Source organism: Pempheris klunzingeri, chromosome 11 (assembly GCF_042242105.1).
Source record: "Pempheris klunzingeri isolate RE-2024b chromosome 11, fPemKlu1.hap1, whole genome shotgun sequence".
NCBI classification, from domain to species: Eukaryota; Metazoa; Chordata; class Actinopteri; order Acropomatiformes; family Pempheridae; genus Pempheris; species Pempheris klunzingeri.
This window is the reverse complement of record NC_092022.1, coordinates 6788338-6811931: the sequence shown is the minus strand read 5'-3', so window position 1 is coordinate 6811931 and position 23594 is coordinate 6788338. Positions and strand designations below refer to the sequence as shown.

The 23594-nt window shown below is 40.6% G+C and overlaps 1 protein-coding gene across 1 annotated transcript; it reads left to right on the top strand.

Moving 5' to 3' along the window:
* The first annotated feature begins 17111 nt into the window (after positions 1–17111).
* LOC139210359 (hyaluronidase-1) lies at positions 17112–22142 on the top strand. The gene is made up of 6 exons (XM_070840393.1): positions 17112–17717; positions 18616–18864; positions 19509–19655; positions 19963–20049; positions 20307–20501; positions 21768–22142. Exons 1-6 carry the CDS (start codon positions 17112–17114, stop codon positions 22140–22142), a joined length of 1659 nt encoding a protein of 552 aa, XP_070696494.1.
* Positions 22143–23594: the final 1452 nt, after the last annotated feature.

Below are 23594 nucleotides of genomic sequence, written 5' to 3'. Positions count from 1 at the left end.
CTCTCTCACTGTGCCCTTACCCCGACACGGCTGCTGAGCTCAGAAAACATCCGCCTCAACACACACACACACACACACACACACACACACACACACACACACACACACACACACACACACACACACACACACACACACACACACACACACACACTTACAGAAGTACACACACATACAGTACATGTAAGAACACACACACTCAAAGTCCTCACTTTACTTCAGCTGAGGATTTGACAAACCGGGATGGAAGCCTGTTGGATGGGTGCACACACACACACACACACACACACACACACACACACACACACACACATTGTAATTCCTTTTCCTTTTTCCTCTTAAACGAGACACAGATCAAAGACCGTTTTACTGACTCCTCCTCTATTCCCTCCCTCCATCATGCTCTCCCTCCTCCAAATCGGTCAATGTACCTCAACAGTTTTGCCCTCCTTCCTTCCTCCCTCCTTGCTTTTTTCTTTCACCTCACCCTCTTTTTCAGTTACATCTCTCCTCCCTCCACTGCTATCTTCCCCTCATCTTCTTTACCCCTCTTTTTTTCCTTCCTTTCTTTTGGTCCCTCCTTTCTTTTTGAAGAGCCGTGTTCCGGTTTCATGTCGTGTCCACATCCGCCTCCATTGTCATTCAGCTCCACAGCAGCCCTACCTCTGCGACAGGGACACACACACACAAACACACACACACACACACAATCTTCATTCCAACGCTACCCACCATCCCCGCTTCTCTGTGGTCATTGACCTCTTTCCCCTAAACACGCACACACACACACACGCACGCACGCACGCACGCACACGCACACACACACACACACACACACACACACACACACACACACTGCTTCCATGGGGATGAGCCACCTGAAGAGCACTCAGGATTAACGGACCAGTTTAAACAGTGTCAAGAGCTTTTTCTCTCTAACTGCCCTGAAGAAACCCTTAACATACATATACACACATTACACACACTCACACAACACACAGAGTGCATCTTAGGTGTTGAGACGTGACAACAGTGAGATATAGTGTTAGAAAATTATCTCCAACAGAAAATTGGACTCATCGGGGGTTTAGGATTTTAAGAAATGTGCCTCCAAACTATCACCTTTAAGCCTGTAATCAGTAATGCGTTTCTTCTCCTTGCAGCTTTAATTCAAGTTAAATTAAAAGGAAAGCTTCCTCGTGAAGGATTGTATTTGAAAACAATGGATTTTAGCAGGAGCACCCTTAAAGCAGATTAAATTCAGCAAGTGTCTCATCCTGAAGTAAAACATGTCGCCATTTAAGAGATATTTTTTTTGCGGATCTCAATACATGGTAGTTTGAGATAACAACACACAAGCTGCCATTTCGCCCCTTCGCTTTCTCTCTTTCCTCGCTTTTTTGTACGTCAGCTCTAAACTGAGCGGCTGGTGTCCCCGCTGAACTCGATGGTATCTATTGTGTGTAAAAAAGACCAGTTAGCTTCACATTCCTACTGGATACTGTCACACTAAAAAACACAATAGAGGTGCTTTCACACTGCAAATCTTTTAGTTCAGAGCCGCAACGTCAGCCAAACTGTAATACCACTCACCCTGGTGTGTGATTGAGTGTGTGTGTGTCCCTGCTCTTTCATTTGCTCTCTCTGTCCCTCTCTCTCTCTCTCTCTCTCTCTCTCTCTCTCTCTCTCTCTCTCTCTCTCTCTCTTGCCATCAGAGGGAGCTCTCCTGCAACAAGATCACTCTTTAGATCCCACCCAAATGTTAATGTCTCACAGAGAATAACTAAAATAACCTCCTAGCCCTGAACTGTGCAAAAAGCATTTCGATGTACTTTTCATTGAGACGAATATATATATATATATATATATATATATATATATACATACATACATACATACATACATATATATATAAACCTGTAATGTCATTATACACACAAGCTTCCAAAGTATTGGATTGGAAGCCAATAAAATGGCACCACTGTAAGATTCTGTAAATGTATAATATATTAGGCTTTGAGAATTTTTTACACTCCTCATTTATGAAATAGATTTTTTTAGTGTGCGAATGGCCTTGCTCCAGAACTAGTCAACCAAATTATCTCAAAATATAACAGAAAAGGAGACACTACTAGGGCAGCACTTAGCAGAGACTGCAAACCGGCAAAACACAGAACAAACTCTACAGCCCTCTTTTCCAGTTCCCACAGATTTGTAATATCAGAAATAAACACATTAACTGACTTTTAATTCTAAGCAAATAAAAGTAGATCTGTGGACACTGAGATGCATAGGTTTTTGTAGCCTCCCATCCCCTTTTGTTCTTAACTATCATTTTGAGTCATCGTTGTTTCAGTTCCTGTTATGGTTCCTTGTCTATTCAACGCAATTCATTTATTTAAGGGATAATTTCCATAATCAGGAATTAATTCAGAGCCAACCTCCTAAACTCAAGTTATCTTTAAAGCAAAGTTGGTTGTCATGGAGCTGGAAAGCAACGCAGTCTGAAGAGCATCCAAGACAGTCAGCTGTTACCAACATGTAATGAAGAGGTGGACTGGATGCATTTTTCTGTTTTAACCATCTTGGATTATGGACATTATTGCTCCCTCCATTGAATTGTGGACTCCATGTGTTATGCATTTTAAAAGCTTTAGACGTGCACTTAAGTGTATCTCACATAGACTTGGACTGTATGTTACCTCCCTCCCGCTTTTTAAATTCTCTTTGTTACCGTTTCTTTTAGATTTTTTAGACGTTTTCCTTTTATGTTTTAACTTTAGTCGATGTTCATTTTGCTCTCATGATATTGTGTGGCTGACTACCCACTGCTTCTGGCACATTTCATAACATGCATCTCCTGCGCTCAGAGTGCCTTTGATAAAACTGCGGTGTTTTTATCCAGTCCAGTGAAATGATAAAATGATGGGAAAATGTGTAGCAGTAAATGTATTCAGAAGATGATCAGATCAGATGTAAGAAATGGACATATACACAACATTTCAAAGCCTCATATTCAATGGCATGAGACCAACTTGAGCCGATTAGGTTGATTGAAAATGAAAACATTGCATGTACGATACATTTAACAATAAGAAGCAACCAATATTTACATTTTTTTCATGTTAATCCATGTTAATTAATTTTTTTGTGTGTTTATCCATTAAAAGCCTCACCAAGGACAAGGACCGAAAATTAGCTGCAGCTAGATATTTAGATGACGGATGCATTGTGTATGTATGCAATGTATGTCCTGGCCAAAATGTTCAAGAGTGAGATTAACTGTTAAAATGTCCCTTTATAGACATTTTTAGAGTGTAGCATTGCTGGGTTTATCTGTCTGTTAAGATAATGACTTTTTGGCATTCAAATATATGTATCTGTAACACAAATGTTCTGCAATGTACTGTAAAGCATGGCTATTACAGACAGAGCTGCCATTCTGTTGTTGTTCTCTGCTCTCCCACAGCTCGTATCAGCGATGGTTTCCAAAAACTTATTTTGCAGCTGAATGATTGGTGGCTCAGTGGCTTAATTAATGAGCATCATCAGCGTGAGGGAAGAGCCTAGCAAGAATGGATGGTGTGATAATTATTGTGGCTTTATGAGGGGGTTTCTGTCGTTTGCACTGCACACTGCGAGGGAAAAATGAGTGAAAGCACATTTTCATAATGTGATCTGACATGAGAAGGATCTCCAGTGTCTTATACTGTAGGAAGGACAGTGTTTAGCATCCAACAATAGCTGAGCCAAGAACTGAGGCCTAACAGCTGGATTCAAGACCTGCAATCACCTCCCACAATCCCTACACCATCGACCCCCCCAGTTAAACAATAGGTGGCCGTAATGAATGAGCAAATATCAGTCATATCATTCAAAATTACAACATATTACACAATGCTTGGTGCTTGCCTCTGTGTAGAACATGCCTGTAAGTGATCCAGTTTCCTGAGGTTGATGTTTCTCATTTACTGTACTATTTCTGTAAATGGTGGTGGTGCTGTTTAATACTAATAGCATAAGCCAAATCCAATATCTGTTGCTGTCTACTACGACTACCCAAGACAACTCTGACCAGAACAGAGGAATGAATACCTAAGTGGCTGAAATGTTTAGGTTCCCCTGATAACTATCCCCAGTGATATGTGGCATGATGGCATTTGGCATTATCTGCTAGTAATGATGCATAGTATTACAGCCCTGAATGAGAGTTAGGTACCTTTGAACCAGAACAGCTTATAATTGATACATAAAAAGCGAGCTGCATTTTCAGAAGACAAACCTCCAATTTTTCTACACAGATAAGGAATACATGCAAAAAAACAATTAGCGCGCAGTTTTCACTTGCCGAAAGTCAGACTTGCTGTGTATGCATTGTTGATGATGTAAAGCCATACACAGAGGTTGAAGTAGGACTTGTGATGCGTTTTTAGCTTGCTGTGGCTATTCATTTAAAACATAACTAATATGATCAGCCCTGAAAGCTGAGCCACTTGGCTGTAGCTGGATAGCTGCAGACTAATTTAACATTAAAGAGGAGCTGCATTTCAGTGCCTTCCGTTCTGTTTAACCACTGCCTGTACTGGTATATGAAAATACTCCTAACGGCACCAGTGGTCTACCAGTGCCATGCAGAGGGTCGAACTGATTTAAGAAACGGACGGGAACTCAGCTTGAACCTGGCTTGCGAGGGTGTCCAATCGCGTGCATGAAAGGTCTTGACGAGCTGGTAGCAGCTCAGCAGCATGAACTGAGGCATCTGTACAGCTTATATGTTTCTATTAAACGCAAATAATTGGAAGTGAAAATCCGGCTATTAGCCCGAATGCTCATATTGTTATCATCCGGTAATTTGAACTGATTTGATCATACAAAAACCTCGCAGATTCTTCCTGATAGCTGTTCCATGCCCCCTAACTCCTTATTTTCCCCCTCCCTCCTTATCTGTTTCCTGTCTCCTTATCTGCTCCCACTGTGTCCTATTTCTATCAGGATGTGGCAGCTTTCGAGATCCCCATCATCATCATCATCCCCTTACTGATCTGTTTCCGGGGAAGCATGGCCTCAGAGTAAAGTGGTTGACCTGAGGATATTTAATGCATATAATCTCACTAGCGTGCTGGTTTCTGTGTGTGTCTATGATGGTCCATGTGTGTTTAACCTGAAGGTATTGTTGGCGACCTCTGCATAATCCGTGCACTTCAAGTGCTCCTTCTGCTCCACTTTGAAGAGGGCAGAAGACCTCCTCACGCCAACATAACACAGGTAGAACATGCTGCACCAGCGAAAACACCTCAACCTGCAACACACAACGCAATCGGACCAGGACTCGAAAATACAGTCAGAGGGACCTAAAACACACACTGGTGCAACACAAAAGGCACTTAACAAAACTAATACACACACACACAGCAACATACACAACATACAAACAGACAGACGTGCGATGCTCACAAATGTGGATATATGCAATACACATGCAAGTTCACACATACAGTTCACATGCAGTAACTGCTCCAGTGGATTAAAGACCACAATGGGCAGCTTCCAGATGTCTTAATACAATATGTAACATAGATAAAAGAACATTTACACTACAGCTACCATAGTAGAAAAAATGTAATGGCAAAAACTAAACCAATGCACTACGGCAAACAAAGATAAATGTAATATATCTTGAGTGTAATTCAGCAACGACACTGGTGCCTGCAGAGGAGACACACTTTGAACAGCGACTGGAAAACACGCAAGCACACCGATACAACAGAAGCGCTGACATAACAATAGGCAGCACTCATGTATAGCTCGTCACTTGGCATGTGGTGGATGCTTTTATCCAGAACTCCCTGCTGCGGTTGGGTGCATTTATGTTCAGTGCTGGAGGCCTCAGTGGGAATAAAAATAAAAGGTTGTAAAATGTAAGATCCCCAAGCATTAGCTAGAAGGAGATAATGTGAGGAATTCACTGAACGCCACAAACACATACACATAAATAAGCATTCAACAGCCGACACGCACCAGGAACATACAAAAGATGCTTCATGGAAAAGCTTGTATATGAAACTGCAATAAATTATTGCCAAATTCATGTTGATATGCATGTTGAATCTATATGTACTGTAGATTGCACTTTGAAATGTATTACATTTGCAACATATATGTAGGTAGTACATTTAAGCTAATGTGCTGTGATGTCAGATTTTGTGGACATTTTCCAAAATTGCTTAAAAGCACTTTCACATTAGATGACCTGGCAAGATTATGTATCATTAAGGGTTACCAAATGTTATCTCAAACAACTGAATGAACACAGACAATGACAAGGACGGAAGAGGGTGACACGAACTGTGTTATCAACATCTTTGTGAAAGGATGCAGCCAAAGTTGTGAAAAGAACGGTCTTCATTTTAAGAATTGTAAGATTATGCATTCAGCAGCAAGAGAAATAGAAACTGTGACAGTTAACGGGGTAAAAATCTAGAGAAAAGACCAGCAACACAAAGCTGAAGAGAAAAAGGGGAATTTATTGAAAAAGCGTGAGAGCACAGGTGTGATTCTTTGACCAGGATATTAGCTATTGTGTGCAGTGACATCTCTAATGGAAAAAATGACAGGTAACTTAGAGGAGAGAGATGGAATGCGAATGGTATGGGGCCTAAATGAAGGACTGGGATGGAAATATAAGAGGCAAAATGAAAAAAGACAAAAACAATGTAGGAAAAGATGATTGTAGTGAGGAATAGAATATGGGCAGAAATGAGTGTGGTAGATGGAGAATATTAATATGTAATTTGTTGCACACAAGCCAGACACAGTGCAGCTGTATTTGTCTATAATTTGTGTAAAATGTACTACTCTCCAACACAGACACAGCCCATATAAAACACATAAGATCAACCCATACCTCCATTAACACTACAGCATGCATTATCCCCAGTGATAAGAAACAAACAATTACCAGCAAAATATGAAAGTATGTGTGGCAGTGAAGCAGCTTTTGTCAGCAACAAAACACTTTAAAGATACAACAAAAGCAACACTCTCAGGGACTATTTTCTTCATATTGGTGAAGGAATACTGGGTGGAGCTTTAGTTTAGAGGATGAATACATTGTTGTTCACCTGAAGCACTTGGATACCGTGGTACCATTGTACACCATGTAAAGAGATTTAAGACGCAATTAAATAAAATTTACATTTTATAAATTCTAATCCCCGGTCTCTAATTTATTGTTCAATTGTCTGTCATATGTCAGTTGTATGTCAAAAAGACCACTGCGGAGGTAGTTTGCTTGGAGGACTCGGGTGTGTGACACGATCCCTCAGAGGAAACGAGATGTTGTCACAGAAACAAAACCCACATGCAGTGTTTTATCCTTCTCACTGCACAAGTGCTTCATCTCAGCACTCCCGAGCATCATCAGAGCTAAATGGACACGAACACCGCCATTACATTTTTCTGCTCGCGTTACCCCTAGAGGGCGCTCACAGACCCCACTTTAGGTATCCCTGCTGTAAAACTAAAAAATGAAATGCTTTTGATGGCTTAACATTGTACACAAATAAATGTGACTGATGATGGTGTGAACTGTGATGTGAGGTGACTAGTTAACCTGCCCATCATATAAAACCGCTCTGGACTGTTAGCTTGTGGGTAGTTGCAGCCAGAGCTCAGCTAACGAGCAATATCATAGAGGGGGGTGTGTTGTCAGCTGGGAAAGTGTTTGCATTTCAAAAACAGCATCATTACGGTCTTTGTCACATTACAGATGCTACAGAAGCAAACGCTTAGCAGCTGTAACAGTGTGTCTTCTAGACACACACATAAAGCACTGACTAACTCTGATGTAGCACTATATTACAACATGACAGGGAGAGGTCAAAGGTTGGATAAAATCCAAACCAACAGTTGTATCCAGCTACAACCTTTTAAAGGTAGAGTCTGCAGAATTGGAGAAACCAACAAGAGCAGTAGATAGATTTTGAAAGTGTCCATCTGAAAATGTCCCACCCACTCCTTTCAGGTTTTCCTCCAAAGCAAAAATAATTGAACACGCACTGTCTGACTACTAAGGATGAGGCCACGATAATGACGAGAAGTCCGTCCTTCACCGTCACGGCTTGTTCTTTCTTTACACAACCGCTGACTGGGAGCCTTTTTCAGCTTTTCAGCCTGACAAGCAAACAACTCTGTAAAATGCCAGAACCACATTATATCATACACAAACAAAATAGCTGCCGTGAACATAACCTTATCTTTAGTCACTGCTCAATGTTGTGCTGTGGCTGTTATGAGAATTTAAACAAATATCACAAAAATGTTTCTAAAATAAGTTACAGACCCTGCCTTTAATTAGATTCATGTTTCACTTGGAGCATCCACTGCCACACTCAAAAATTATAGTTGTTAGTATATGTTAGTATGTATAGTATCATTGCTCTGGATATGCTGATGTCATTTGGCCAGTCTATCATTTCCTCTGTCAAAGATATCAAACCCGCCAACTTAAATCTGACACGGACATCCTGGTGACTTCCTCTGACTTTTTATCTAACATCACCAACAGGTCAAAATCACCTCTTGTGTAATTCCTCATGGTGGTGCTAGTGCGGCTTCTATACTTTTAGTCTTGTGTAAAACTCAACGAGGAGATTTCACCAGAGTGCTTTCTGAAGACACATACATAGCGTATGCAAATTTGTCAGAAAACAGAATGAAAGATTTACTCGGGAGATTTGGTTTGTGACTTCTTCAAAGAAAATAATAAGGGGGGGGCAGGAAACTAGGGAGGAAAAAGATGTTTGTGATTTGACAAAGAGAAGGTAAAATGAAAAACAGAAGAGAGTAAAAGAGCAGAAGAGGGAGCATTGTGGTTTATTGCTGTGTCACACCAACCCAGACGGTGCTTTTTTTTATGGCTGCTGAATCCTTGAGAGAAAAGTTCAACATAAAACAACACTGTGTCCACTGTGTAAGAAAAGAGATTAAGGAGAGAGGGATTTGGGAGGGAGGACAGGAGCTGGAGGGGGAGGAGGGCGAGGAAGAGGAAGAGGAGGAGGGAGGTTAAAGAAAGAGAGAAATGAAAAAACAAAGGTCATTAAACTGAGCAACAGAGATGAGAGATGGAAGGAAAGTGACTGAGAGGTAGAGGAAGATGACTGGAGATGAAAGAGAAAGAGGAGGAGGGAGGGAAGTTAGGTGGCAAGCAGGAAGAAGAAGATGGGGGACAGGTGTGATCCTCCACAGCTTGGGTGTTTGTTTAGCTAAGAGCAGCAGCAGTATAGCAGAGGATTATGGGATTACGGTCAGTGTTGTTGGTCATGTGAATCTGCGTGGTCGACACTGACCCCGCTTACCTCCTCTCAGTAAGGAAGCTTAGCCTGGCTGTGAAGGTGAGGTCACACATACACACACACACACACACACACACACACACACACACACACACACACACACACCTGCCCACCTAATGCATCTCGTGGACGGACTCTAAACTCCTCCTCTACCCTCTTTGGCTCTCTTTTTTTTACCAGTTTCTTGTCTTTTCCTTCTTCTCTCTTCCTCTCCTGACGCAATATGTTTTTAATTCTCTCATCTATTTCTGTCCCCTCATCTCTCTCCCTCCCTCTCTTTCTCTGCCTCTCCATTCCAGATGTCAGGCTTCTTTTTGCTGCATGTTATACATGCACAGCATGCCCTCACAAATCCTGCAGGTTTCCTTGATTTTTCTACCTGGAAGAGTAACGAATAAAACAGAAGAAAGAGGAATAAAATACCGTAGTATCAGGAGCAGTAACTTGGATGATGTCCAGACTCTGAAGAGTAAATACAGGAAGAACCCTGGCCTTGGTAAGTTTGGCTCATCTTGACCTGATATAGCATGAGTCAGAATAGTGTTTATTCAATTTTAGTATTGTTTTCGGTCAGTTTAATTCACTTTGCACCGTGATAAAATATCTAAGTAAAGTAATAAAATTAGTGGTTTAAACCAAGAGGTGAAGAAATGACAAATGCTATATTTTCAGTAAAGCATCTAAGATAAAATGCCAAATTTAACTCTATTAAAACATATAGGTTCGCATTTGAATGAGATGTTGGATTGTACAAGACAGCACGACAGCACAGACCTCTTCAGTCAAATCAAATGCAATGGTATTGTTTCTGTTCTATTAAAGACATCTTGTCAGGGACAAACCTGATCTGATAATTCATAATAATTTCTAAGAATTCATTCATTAATTGTGCTTGAAAAATTTTGAAAAGACGTGGGCATAATACAGCTCTTCTCTTTCTGTCCCAAGCTCCTGCCATTAGGAAAACACAAGCATCTGAAGCGATTCATACACTTCAGATGCTTGTGATTGATCCAAATACCGTTATACTGTAAAGTTATAGCAGCAATTCAATTATAATCACTGTTACATTATAATCCTGTTTTCTTTGCAAACTAATGGACCTGTGAAGCCTTTTGAGATGATATACTGCGACTCAGGGCTGTAACATTAGCTAGCTATGTAACATAAAGTGGAATTAGCCACAGCCGCGAGCCTTTGGCTATGGTCAGCAGAAGGCTAAACTATTAGCAACATTCAACATAGCCACTGCAACATATTTAGATATTTCAAGAAAGTTAGCAGCTTCATCACAAATGTCTCTCAGTCTCTGAAATCTTTATCAGGAAATATCCTGATATTGACTCATGTTTTGTTGCATTTATTGTCAGAGTCTCTTTCAGGCTCTTTTTGATTGAAGCTGTCTGACTGTCTTATTTATTTGTGGTTGTTTTGCAGTGTAGACAGTTACTGGGATGGCTACTTTATCTGCAGGATTTTAAAATAGTCACTGATATTAAGGGAAAAAAATTGGAACTGTAGTTCATTTATAAAACATAAATCTTTTGAGTGTGTTGAAGAAACTTATTAAGTATTAAAACTGACTGGAACTGTATAATAAGTACCAGTGGAGGAACTGCTGAACATTTTGGCATGAAAGCTTTGAGCACGTCATTAATATCATTATAATAACATCATTAATACAAGATATCCAAACGAATGCCAACAACGTTTTTGACTCAGTCGTCTGTAGCTACTTAGAAATCCTCCACACCAGACTGTACAACCATAAACGTCTCGACACAGTTATTTATATTCACAGTAATTTCAGTAATAATGAATAGTGAATAATCACAAATATCTTCATTATCATACAGAGTATCATATGTTTAAGCTTGAAGAAGAACGATAACACCTGTGTGATGAAATTTAATCCTACAATAAATATCCACTTTGCAAATGATATTTCTCATTTTTCCTGAATATAGACCAGAAGGTGTAACAATATATGTATTTTTGAGGTTGTAGTTTTGCAGTGGTGTACAATATGAAAACCATGAGGACCACTGCTGGGAGTGTGCAGCAGAGAGAGGGAGGCTGGAGACAATCTGACTTTGCCTGTGAATTTATCACTGAGGACCATCAAGGCTAACAATACATTTTATAGAAATCTACGTTTACCATTTATGGCACCACGGCAAGGCCCAAAGGAGAAATTATGACCTGACAGAGATGTAACGACATGACACAGCCAACATCTCTACTCACAGACTCATCTGTGTAAAAATGTAGCTTCAGTGAGCGAATGTAGCGTCGCTGGTGACTCCTACTGTTTGGGATCCTTCCAGGTGTTTTAATATCAGTCACTGGAGCCAACCATAAACATTTTCTGAGCGGACTGAAGCAGCTATCATCTTCCTAACTATGTCCAAATACAGTTCACATGAACATACATTATGATTGCTTTGCTGTTCAGGAAGACTGCTGAGTCTGCTGTGTGCCAATAACTTTGTCAGATAATATAAATTAGATAATAATAATAATACATTTTATTTATAGGCGCCTTTCAAGGCACTCAAGGTCGCCTAGATAAAAGATGCAGATGGAAACAACTCCTACACACTTGATTTAAAGGGCTGTATGAGGAACAGTGACTTGCTGTGACATGGCTGGACTGGTTCTTTTTTTGGCATTAGACCGGAGTGACGCATGTATCGTGTTAATCTCAGGTGATTTCACGTGGATTGGATCCTAATGGTGTTTCCTCTCGGTTCATTGAGCAGCAGCACAAACAGAACAGCTACAGAATGCGAGAAGGTAGAACAGAAGTTTAATTTACAGATAAAAAAGGCATCAATCTAATGGTTCCCTTAAAGGCTTCATATGACAGTGTGACAGTGCTCCCCTTGATTTACCCCTGAAAAGGCTGGAAAAGGAAAGGAGTCTCACTAAATAAGAGCCAGGAGAAGAAAACCTGTTGCAGCGTTTGGTAGCCAAGCATGGAGAGCAGCAGCCAGAGCGACCGTAAGCTCACAGCCTTTGCTTGCCAAGTTTTTAAATGAGATCTCCAGGTCTAAATTTAACATAATAGGCAGGGCTTTCCCGTTGTAATGGTTATGTATCTCCTCAAGTGAAAAATCTGATTTATTAGCACTGTTTGATGATGACAAATTCAAATCAGCGTCCCATCGGGTTTGAATAACACATTTCCTTTTCTTGTGTTATTAGCACAGCGTGGTGGCTTCCATGGGAGAGAAGCAGACAAATGAACTGTAGCATAAACAAAAAGGCAATGAAATAACTAAAAATAAACACTGGATCTATAGAATCATTTATTCCTTCTTGGCTGAGAGACAAACTGTAAAAATTCCATAAATTACTGATTATGTTTCAGAATTAACTTTATGCTATTAACAATAAATTAAATGTGAATTCCAATTTGTTTTTTTTTTATTAATAAAGTATAATTTAATACGTTTAATACTTTTGATTGTACGTGTAATACATAGGGTGCCATTTTAGAGGCTCCACATTGTATAAAAGGTTGAAGCGTCTTTGAGCTGTGGAGGCGGTGGGCTCAGGATCAGCCTCTGCCCAGACAGACGAGTAAACACAGACCAGAGGCTTCGTCTGAACAGATTAACTCGTTATCACGTTTACCATTCACCACTACCAGGGAGTGAGGGATTACATACTGTATGACGGGATTACAGCTATTGGAATAAAAAAAAAAAAAGGCAAAAGTTAAGAGACCGGAGTGCTGGCAGTTTTGAAAAAGCAGGCGGTGATTGTAATACCGTCTGTGATTGTCTGATAAGGGTTGTAGATTATTTCAGTAAAACTCAATTTATTAGTGGGAAACTCTAGAGTTTGACACCTAAAATCCTACAGGCCAAAGGTTAATTTCCATTCTTAATAAAGAGGACAATAAAAGTGAGCATTAAAATCTTCTTTCTTAAAGACAATAAGAAGTCCAATTATTAAGCATTACTTTTGGGAGAACCTTTAGCAAGTAAAAATGCATTCTCTTTTGTGCACATTTTTTTCCATGGTGGATTTAGAAACACAGGGATATAAGAAGGACACTGTGGCCTTTGACCTCCTTAGTATTAGTGGCTTGTAATGTTGGTGATCTGGGAGCTTATTCAGTTGTTCTGCGGAAGTCTGTGTGGGTAAGAACATCAGTTAAACGCTTAAAATGAACTGAGGTGGCGACCTGACGGATCAATTAACAAAAGGTGGTGGATTATAAGCACAATTTTAATGTTTAGAGTTGATTGAAGAAAAAAATATTTTCCTCTTTTAATATATTAAACATTCTTGTTGCTTAGATGTTAAATGCAGAAATGAATCAGGTATTTATACCCAATGTTTTCTGACAGATTTCACAATTTGCTTTGAAGTTGTGTTACAACCAGCCAATGAGGCATTCATGTGTAAGATATAATTAGAATTAAAGGGCTGTTATTTTGAATAAGAAGTCATAGTTACTTTGACATTTATCCCTGCCTATGTTTTATTGTAGGGCTTATGAACTGAATGAAACATCTAAATCCAACAATGGCGATAATGTGTTCATCATAGTTGTCTTGTTAACACACTGTAGGTGTATTGCAGAGAAGTCAGAGGCAGTTCATGTGTCAAACCTCATCAGCACACCCACACAGGTATTCTCACTTTAGTCCGATTAGATTTCTTCTCGGGACTGTGTGGGCTGAACAGACGGTAACTTGACTGGCAGCTCCGTTACTCTCTGTCAGTAATGCTGCACCTGTTTAGTGTGGAATAGCTAACACTTTATAGATACATGGAGTTTTGAGAAATTACAGATTTTCTGGCGTAGCTCCACCTAACTTCCACCTGACTAGAGGTCTAATCGGCCAGGCTAATTGAAAACATCGGTGGGGGTGTGCAGAGAGCCTTTAAGGATGACAGGGGTGCTGATGTATTCCTATTCATTTGCACACAGTATGTTTAATACTACAAGAATCTCTTGGCATTTTGCGCTTGCACTTTGTCTCTGGCAGACATTCGTGACACAGTGTAAAATTTCCCTTTTTAATGGCTTGTTAGAGCATGCAGCTATCAGCGTTGTTGAGAAAAGTTGCCACTGCTAACAAGCAATTGCCGGACCTTTTTCACCAAAATGTGACAAGTTCTTGGTGAAGAAAAAGCTGGAAAACATAAAAATGCCACAGCCCTTTGTTAACACCAGACAGATAGAACACAATGTGATACAGTGAAGTTCACTTTGACTGTAATCAGTCCAAGAACCTAAAGACATAAACCGGCAAGAAGCAGAAATGCACAGAAAAGGACAAACCTGAATAAATTAGTGTGGAGAAATAACAAACAAGGCACCATGTATCACTGAACAGATAGTTGCTGTATGTGAAAATGTGAATCATATGCTGTGGCCTTTACCGCCACCTGTTCTCAACCCCACTGAACACCTTTAGGAGTGTGTCAGCCAATGTTTAAAGTCTTGGAAAATCTAGGACAGAGATTTTCAAGCTGTGAGTCAAGGAGGGGGTCGAAGAGGGACAGACAAGGGGAAAAGATACTATATGAGGAGACAAGGACAGGTGCACACCGGTGCTGGGAAATCGACAGGAAGTCCGTTATTGTAGCTTGACCCACTTACCAACATAGTCACCAGCAGCAGCAGCAGCAGCAGCAGCAGTAGTGGCTGTGACACACAGCTCATGGAGGAAATCAATATACTCGAGCTACTACTTCTCTGAGTCACACAGGATAAACATATTTTTACACTTACACTTTGCAGGGATATTATTGTCACAGATGTCCATCGCAAATAAATCAGAAGAAAATATGCCCCTTATATCTAAAAACTGTGCCTCAGAATCATCATGTTTTTAGTTTTCTTGAGTATCAAAGTAATCCAGTGATAGTTCTATGTAGATCCATGCACACTGCAAACAGGAACTGCTAATAGCTAAATCAGCATAGTTTTAATGGTGCCAATTTACCAAACATATACAGGCTAATAGCTGTAGCCCACAGCTAACCCCCTGCATCCATGACAACATTACAGTATACCTGGTTACATCCCCCAAGTCCTACAAAGTTTGGAAACTGCAGTTCCAAAACTTAGAGCATGATTATCCCCAAAATTAAGAAGTCAGACAAGGAAAAATGATAGGAATTCTTAGGTTTACCATAAATATGCTAACATATGTATACGTATATACAGTTATTGGGAGGCTGGTCTGTTAGTTAAATAGTGGTCTTTCTTTAACACATGTTTTATTTAAAAATACAAATTGTTTATTTACATATTAGCTACGGTTTCTTTTGGGAACTTGTTCAGATGAGCAGCTTTGTATTCTATTCTATTCTATTGCCCAGTGATTTTTACCTTAAGAGCCTCCCATCACCCGCCATATTCAATTCTTACGTAAACAGGAAATGGGGGTTAAAGGAATGGGCTGTTATTTTTCACATTTTGTCTTGATTTTACCACAAATTCAAAACTTTCTCTCAGTCCCACATTATTTTTAAAGAGAGAGAGGTAAAAGTTAGTTAGTTAGCATGAAATGAACATAACATAAATTAATGAACATAGCATAAATTCGTTTAAGGATGAATCAGATTGAGGATAAATTACATTATCCTATAATTATGGTCTACTTCTGTAGAGCCAAAACATCCTTGACCTCTTTACATTTTCCACTGCTCAGTGATAGAAAATGATGCTGTGAAAAAGAAACTGGCACTGCAGCACATTTTAGGACAAAAATGAAAAAAGGTTAACTTTTAAACACGTTACAAGTAGTATTAATAGTACAGGAGTATTACTGTTATTGTGTGTGTGACCTGTGCACTTAATTATTCCACAAGCAATCCTGTGTGCGAGTGCAAAACAGTGCTAAAAGAAATGTGCAAATGTGCTTATGGAAGTGGCTACTTAGGAAAACAGACTGATTGAAATGATATTTATTTGGCAAAAAAAAAAAAAATCTCTTTGGATTTTGACCAACAGAAAGTTTAGTGAATTATTTTTCAATTATGAAAAGATTAATATATGTTTGTTAGGAAGAGCCGTATTTGCTGAGATTAACAATGGACTACTGACATATGGCATCAACCGAAACTGTAAACAGTTATGATGATAAATATAAATATGGTATGGAGGATTATTTTACTTATAATTCATTTAAAAAGCAAAATTCTTGATGTGCAGTTTAGATCTGGTATTTTACCACTCAGTGTTGAAACTGGATAGTATGTGATACAAGCAGGTTTGCTCAAAGTGACCAAGAGAAATTGTTTCATTTTGTTTTGTCATTTTGACTTATCCATCTCTACTACTGTGTAGAGCCTTGTACACAATCTGTAACTAAAACCTGGACTGTATCTGCTGTATCCTTCATCACTGAGCGTATAAAATATTAATACCAGCTTTCTTCATGGCATGTGTGACTGAGGGAAAATGAGAAATCTATTCATCTGTCACTGATTTGACTTTGCGAGAGAGATGAAGGCTGGTAGAGAAGATAAGAACAGTTTTAGAAGGGATTTTATGCTTTTGAAACATGACAGTGAAGTATCAAAACAGAGCTGCAGCTCAATAACAGGGTAGATAGAAGCACATACCAGGAGATTCCTGCAGGTAAGAATATAGTGAAGAAACTGCAGAGAAATTCAGGAGGTTTTTCTTACTTTTTTTCTTTGGTTTAACTTCTGCTATGTGTTTCACAGGAAGATGATCGGCTGCAAAGGCCTGACGGGGTGAGAGCCTGAAAGGTGGCCGCTTCAATGGCGTGGACCGAGCCACGGTGCAGACGAGACCCAAAGCCAGAAACAAAAGTGACACCTGACAATCTCAGGACTCACACAACTTTTTCATCATCCATCCTTCAAGTCCAGCCTCCACTTTTACTGCCACTCCTTCTCCTTTTTGCTGCCTTTGCTGACCTCGGTATTGCCGGTCCACCTCAGCCAGCTCGGCCCCCTCTCCTGTCTGGACAGCCTTTTATCATCTTCTGGGGCATCCCAGACTCTTCCTGCTCTGGTCGCCCAGATCCCAAATCCTTCGGGATGGAACAGGAAGGCCGCGTGGCCGTCTTTTATGAGGACACGCTGGGGAACTACCCGTACTTTATAGACAAAGACACACCGGTCAACAGGGGGCTACCGCAACACACACGACTGGATGCCCACCTCCAAAAGACACAGCAGGACTTAGAGGAAGCTTTACCTGCCCCAAGGTACCTTGGGCTGGGGGTGCTGCGCTGGGCAGAGTGGGTCCCCCAGTGGTCAAGGAATCAAGAGAAGCAGGCAACCTATCTTGAAGCATCAAGGAACCTGATGAAGGCTTTCTTTCCTAGCTGGACCCCAGAGGAGGTGGAGAGATGGTCAAAGGTAAAGAAGGTTTAAAAAGGGGTAAAAAGGGGTAAGAGGTTATAGAAAGGGCAGGTGGTAGGAGGAACACGCATCTATGGAGGGAACAAGGAATAAAGGAGAGGTTAAGGGAGCACGGAGCGAAAACATTGCTTCCAAAAGTGTTTCCTCTTTACGTTTATTTAAGTCTTTGATGAAAAATGCAAATACCTGCTGGATCTTGGTCACTAACAACACCACTATGGTACCATTTGCTTTTGGTCATTACATCAAAGTATTTTGATAATGTTATTTAATTAGGATGTTCTGATGTGAGCACCAGGTAACAAAAGAGGGAGGATGTATGGCAGACAGGAAGCACATGCGGCACCACAGCATTGAGTGAGGAACAACAGGACGTGCTGTGACTGTATATAATTACTGAATGTGATGACTCACCCCAACAAAGTGGGTGTTTGTAGGAATTTCTCAGCAGAAACACTACGGCATCAAAGTTACAACAAAGGGGAAAACAACTTTACTTCACGGTAAGGTTGCTAGGCAACTAGCAAGGTCTCCAGGAAGTGACTACACTTGGTCAAGAAATAGCCCACCACATAACCTCCGCGACTTGTTTTAACGCCCAGGTTTTTGTATGGATAAAACAAGATATAACATGTTAGATATGAGCTTCAGAGATATTAATCTAAGGCAAATGGTCCCTGTATATTAGGGAAGAGGAAAAAGAATTACTTTTATTTATCACCTTGTGGAAATTTAATTTTGATTGATAAAATATACCTCAGTAGAAAATCTTGACCACAGCCACTCTATCATCTCCCTGTAAATACTGTTATGTCCTTCAACCCTTTGAGTAAGGTTAATGAGTTTTTGGATCACAAAATAGAAAATGATCTATGACCTATTGATCTTGTCACAGGTGGACTTTGAGGCAGCAGCCCAGTCGGTAATGATGGAGACTCTGCGGGAGGTCAAAAAGTTAAGGCCCAAAGCATTATGGGGTGTCTCCCCTTACCCCAGCTGCTACAATGGCAATCCCGCCCAAACCATGTTAGCCAATTACACCGGCCAGTGCCCTGCTGCAGAGATGGCCCTTAATGACGAGCTACTGTGGCTATGGAAACGATGCTCCGCCCTTTACCCTCTCCTCACCCTGGAGAAGCTGCAGGTGGGTAACGCTACTTTGTTGTTACTTTGTTTTGGATAAAGAGAATTACTAGACGGACCATGCACTGCCTTACCTTAAATCTAAACCTACTATGATAACAAAGAGAATAATTTATACAGGGAGCAGTAAAAAACCTAATTGTAACTGAAGGGAAAAACATCTTTTTAAAGCCGTCACGTGCAAAACAGTGGAGGGGAGCAATCAAGTCGTAAAAAGTTGTGACAACTACTGTCTAACTCAAGCTGGTCCCCTGAGCAGTTTAACAGCATCTACACGACTGCAGAAAGGCAACTCCCAGCATAACAGCAAAAATCAAGTGAAATGAAAAATGCCACGTTTGGTTTATCAGTGAGGTTTTTTTTTAAAAAGTTAGAAAACTTCTCCTTGTCAAAGCGAGTGTATACAACCATCGGAGCCCAGAGATGTACTGGAGAGTAAACCTAACAAATCAGTTTTAGCTTGTCAGGGTGATGTGAAACGTTATGATATGTAACAGGAAAAAAGCTGCGACAGAGCTTTAATGGATGCAGTATGTTGTTGTTAAAGCACCTCACTGTAAACCAAACTAAGTTTTGGTATAAGTCCAACTCTGTTATTCCTGTTTTATTGGCAAAAATGTGCCTAATCTGTCCCCTTTTTCATAGGGTGGGACCTCTGGAGCCCGGCTTTATTTGTCCAGTCAAATCAGAGAGGCACTACGAGTAGCCTCTCTGACCGGAACAGCGTTTGATCTCCCTGTATTCCCACTGGTTAAGAGTGTCTACGCCTCAACTAATACTTTCCTGTCACAGGTGAGATACCAGCATATGAAGATTTGATCCAAGCGCCCTACACACGAATCAATGCAGCACAAGTAGCAAGCAAGGATTGAAGTACATTCATGTTGTATCATAGCGTTAATTACTTTCTGGTTCTAAAGTCTCACAGTTTTATATGGACTAACTGAAGTGCTGAATTGTGTTTTCGGTCCACTCCTGTATAATCAGGTGTGGGACTTCTGGTAATCACGCTACGACAAGTACAAAGAGACAGGTTGAAAAAGAGCATGCTGTGCTGTGACTCTTTTATAGCTTCTTTGTATAATTTCTCTTTTACCAGGCGGACCTGGTGAGCACCATAGGAGAGAGTGCTGCCATGGGAACAGCCGGAGTTGTCATCTGGGAAAGAAGTGAGACTAAGACGGAGGTACACATCTATAGATTTGCATAAAGTGCATACAGCTTTGAATATGTCTGCATACTTATCGAGCTACTAATATTCATAGATGTGCAGATTTTCAGTTTACTAGCACAGTTTTAACATTTCCTTTTGTTAATTTCGCCGATAAATCTCCAAAGAATGCTTTGTGCTGGATATATACACAGTGTCTATTGTATCTACCAACACATACCACTGTTCCTGCTTCCGCTTTACATCGCACTGTCTGCCTGTCTATTTCCCAGAGAGAGTGTCAGGACCTGGCAGAGTTTGTCCGTAAGGTCCTGGGACCCTACTTCATCAATGTAACCACGGCAACTCGACTCTGCTCAGCCTCTCTGTGCCAGGGAAAGGGCCGTTGTGTCCGTCAAAATCCAGAAAGCTTGGCCTACCTCCACCTCCCACCCCTGTCTGACACAGTGGAGAAAGTCACAGAAAAGGTGACGTAATTTTAAGAAGAGATTTACTTGTGCTGGATTTATAAAACCCTGCTCATGTGCTGCGATCCAGTTTTCATTCATCCTGAGCACAAGCACAAGCTTGATGCCCACTCCTATAATAAGACACAAACAGATGTAGACAGCCCTGTGATTGACTGGCGTCCAGTCCAGGGTGTACCCAGCCTCTCGTCCTAAAGTCATCTGGGATTGGCTCCAGCCCCCCCGCCACCCTTAAAGATAAGCGTTACAGACAATGACTGGATGGATGTAGACAGAGGCCTCTTTAACCTTCGTCAGATATAAACCAGACTCGTTCTGTTCTTGTTCTGGCAATGACAGCATCATCAAAGCAGCTTTGTGTCACAATGCAAAGCTACGACGCTCTCCAGTACTGGTGGTGCCCATAAGAGTGTTACGATAGATAAAACAGACTTCCAGTTAATTAGCTTCAGTAACATATTCAGTTTATGCTGAAATTGTTCAGAAGTGTGATTCAAATGTAAGGTCATTTTGGAGGCAGTAGTTTTAGCTAGGTGTGTGTAATCAACATCATTACAGTGTGTTACAGTCTTCGAATGACTGCGTTATTTGAGTAAACTGGTGTTGTGGAAAGGTTAACAGGAGGATATTACAGTGTGCTGAGATGAAGATAATAGCTCTGATTGCCTCTTTGACTTTGCTGCTTTTCTGCTACTAACCACTGTTTCACAAAAGCGGTGAAAGGTATGTATGAAGAGACACAACTTATGTTCTTTCTGCGTGGAAAGTTGGAAACAGAACAACTCATTTTGAGTCACGACTGATGAAGATAACCAAGACTTTAGAAAAGGGAGGGGGGGGGGGGGGGGGGGGGGGGGGGGGGGTAGCAGGGAGCACTGCCTGAGTGTCTGCTATGTTTAGACTGTAAGAAAGCAGAGAGGAAAACAGTAGCCGAGACACCACAGAGAGAGATCCCGTGCTGATCCTGTTTGATCCTACAGCACTGAATACAGGAACACTGTGTTTCTCTGGGAACGCTCATCCCTCTTTGGAAATCTCCAGATGGGACTAATATTCTGTTGTCATAGAAAGTACAACACAAAATAAAGTATGACTATTGCTGTAACTGCAGAACTCTATGAAAATGTTTCAAAGTCAAAATGAAAATGTCCATTTGAATTCGAGCCCCAAGATCTAACTCCAGTTTTCACACTTGTATTCTAAAATGTTTTAAATGGCAGCAGCGCTCGCTAATTTCAACATTATTTTTTCTATTCAACATCTCAGGCAGAGGCAGCAAAAACAACAGATCAACCGGACACAGACACTAAACCGCCTGAACCAGACCCAGCTGAGATCTGGAAGAGGGACTTCCAGTGCCAGTGGTACAAGACTGCAGACGGGGACGTCTCAGACCAGCAGTCCCCCAAAGACGGAGCATCTGTAGAAAACCCTGAAGATGTAATGGGGACTACAACACCTTCTACCGTAGCTTCTACAACAAAAGGTGCCTCTGTGACTGAGATGACACAAAGCAGTTTACTTGGAAGGCCAAAGCCTTCAGCGGAAGTAACTACTGACGGTGGTACGAATCAAATGAGTGCCCCTAACCTGACTGTTCTGCTGTTGCTGGTGGCTGGAAGTTTATGCCTGGATCCTTAAAATGTGATCAAACCAGCCTTCGGCTGGAACGTCTGGGCTAAAACTGCAATACGAGCCCTTCAGAAGTGCCCTTGAGCAAGACACTGACTCCCTGCTAGCTGCAGAAATGCTGCTTTCTAGCTGAACATATCCTGAATAGATCATCATTAAAATAAAATGTGCCAAGAGACAGTGGTACAAACACTTGTCACTATTTCCAGTTTCTGCTGGCTGTAAACCCTTTAAGAGAAAGTAGAGGTGATATACTAGATGTAGACTGACCTGCCAGTGTGCTGATATCTGCATACCGTCATATCGAATCAGTGGTTCAACCGGACCACAGCTACTTCAAAGAAGTCTGTAAAAGCTTTTCTTTGCACATTTTGTTTATACATTTACTTGTCAGTGCTTTGCTGTGTGGGAGTTATTTCATCATTATAAGGCCTAATAGACTCAGGAGTTTCTCTTTCCCATGAGTAAATGTGTTTTGTTAAAGAGTCACATATCCATTGTCAACTTTGGCCCGCAAGTGTTGTGCAGTGTCAAAAACATCCAGGCTTTACCCTGTGGCTTTTATTATAAATGTCAATATTGTCTTCAAAAGGCTTATCCACTGAACTGCAGCGCACTTTCACTGATCTCTCTAGCATCCTCTGCTTGAGCTCTGGTGAAACAGCAGATATTTTGAAGTGTCACAGTCGGAAAGCGCAGGTGTAAATAATAAAATAAATGTTGGCTGGATTCCATTAAGCTGCAAGTTCAGTTTCAGGTTCATTCAGCTCAGGTCGTTCAGGTCATTGTCTGGTCTTATTCAGACACTTTAATAAAAACAGAGCGATCAGTAACGTCAACATGAAATGAAAATGATCTTTTTAACCCTTTTGGATCATATCCCAGGAATACTGTGCACCTATTTAACAATATATGCCGGAAAATTACAAAAAGACCTAATTTCTTTGCAATCTTCAATCAAAATCCAATGACGTGTGCTTCATGTAAAACATATATGACAGTATGATGTGTACTTACAGAGGCTTGAACCAACCAATTTTGACCAATAATATCACATTCACCCATAAATCAATATTCAACATAGCAGCACAGAGCTAAGATCGTCTACTAGCTCCAACGTGGTACGCCTGTGTCACAACATGGGAATCAAATATGCTGTAGTTAAACTGTTATTGTAGTTAAACTGTTTGTTAAATGCAGTATCTTTTCATTCAAAGCACATTCTGCTGAAGAGATTCAGAAAACACAGTGCTTCAGTCCATAATAACAACCTGCTTATATGTATATACTTCTGTAAATCAACATTGTTTGTATCTGCTTCTTCTCCATTCACACCCTCAGTGCTCCTTGCAGCAGTATTCTGTAAAAAAAAAAACAACATAAAAACATACTGACAGGTTTGTTTTTGCAGCTCATGTAAATTTATTTGTTATTTTTCATTAAAATATACACTCAAGACGA

What these genes read in the sequence shown, in the direction of transcription:
- LOC139210359 (XM_070840393.1), top strand. Translation starts at nt 17,112, where the DNA reads ATGGCGTGGACCGAGCCACGGTGCAGACGAGACCCAAAGCCAGAAACA. An exon ending in AGGTGGAGAGATGGTCAAAG is followed by an intron (nt 17,718 to 18,615) that starts GTAAAGAAGGTT and finishes ATCTTGTCACAG; the next exon opens with GTGGACTTTGAGGCAGCAGC. An exon ending in TCACCCTGGAGAAGCTGCAG is followed by an intron (nt 18,865 to 19,508) that starts GTGGGTAACGCT and finishes CCTTTTTCATAG; the next exon opens with GGTGGGACCTCTGGAGCCCG.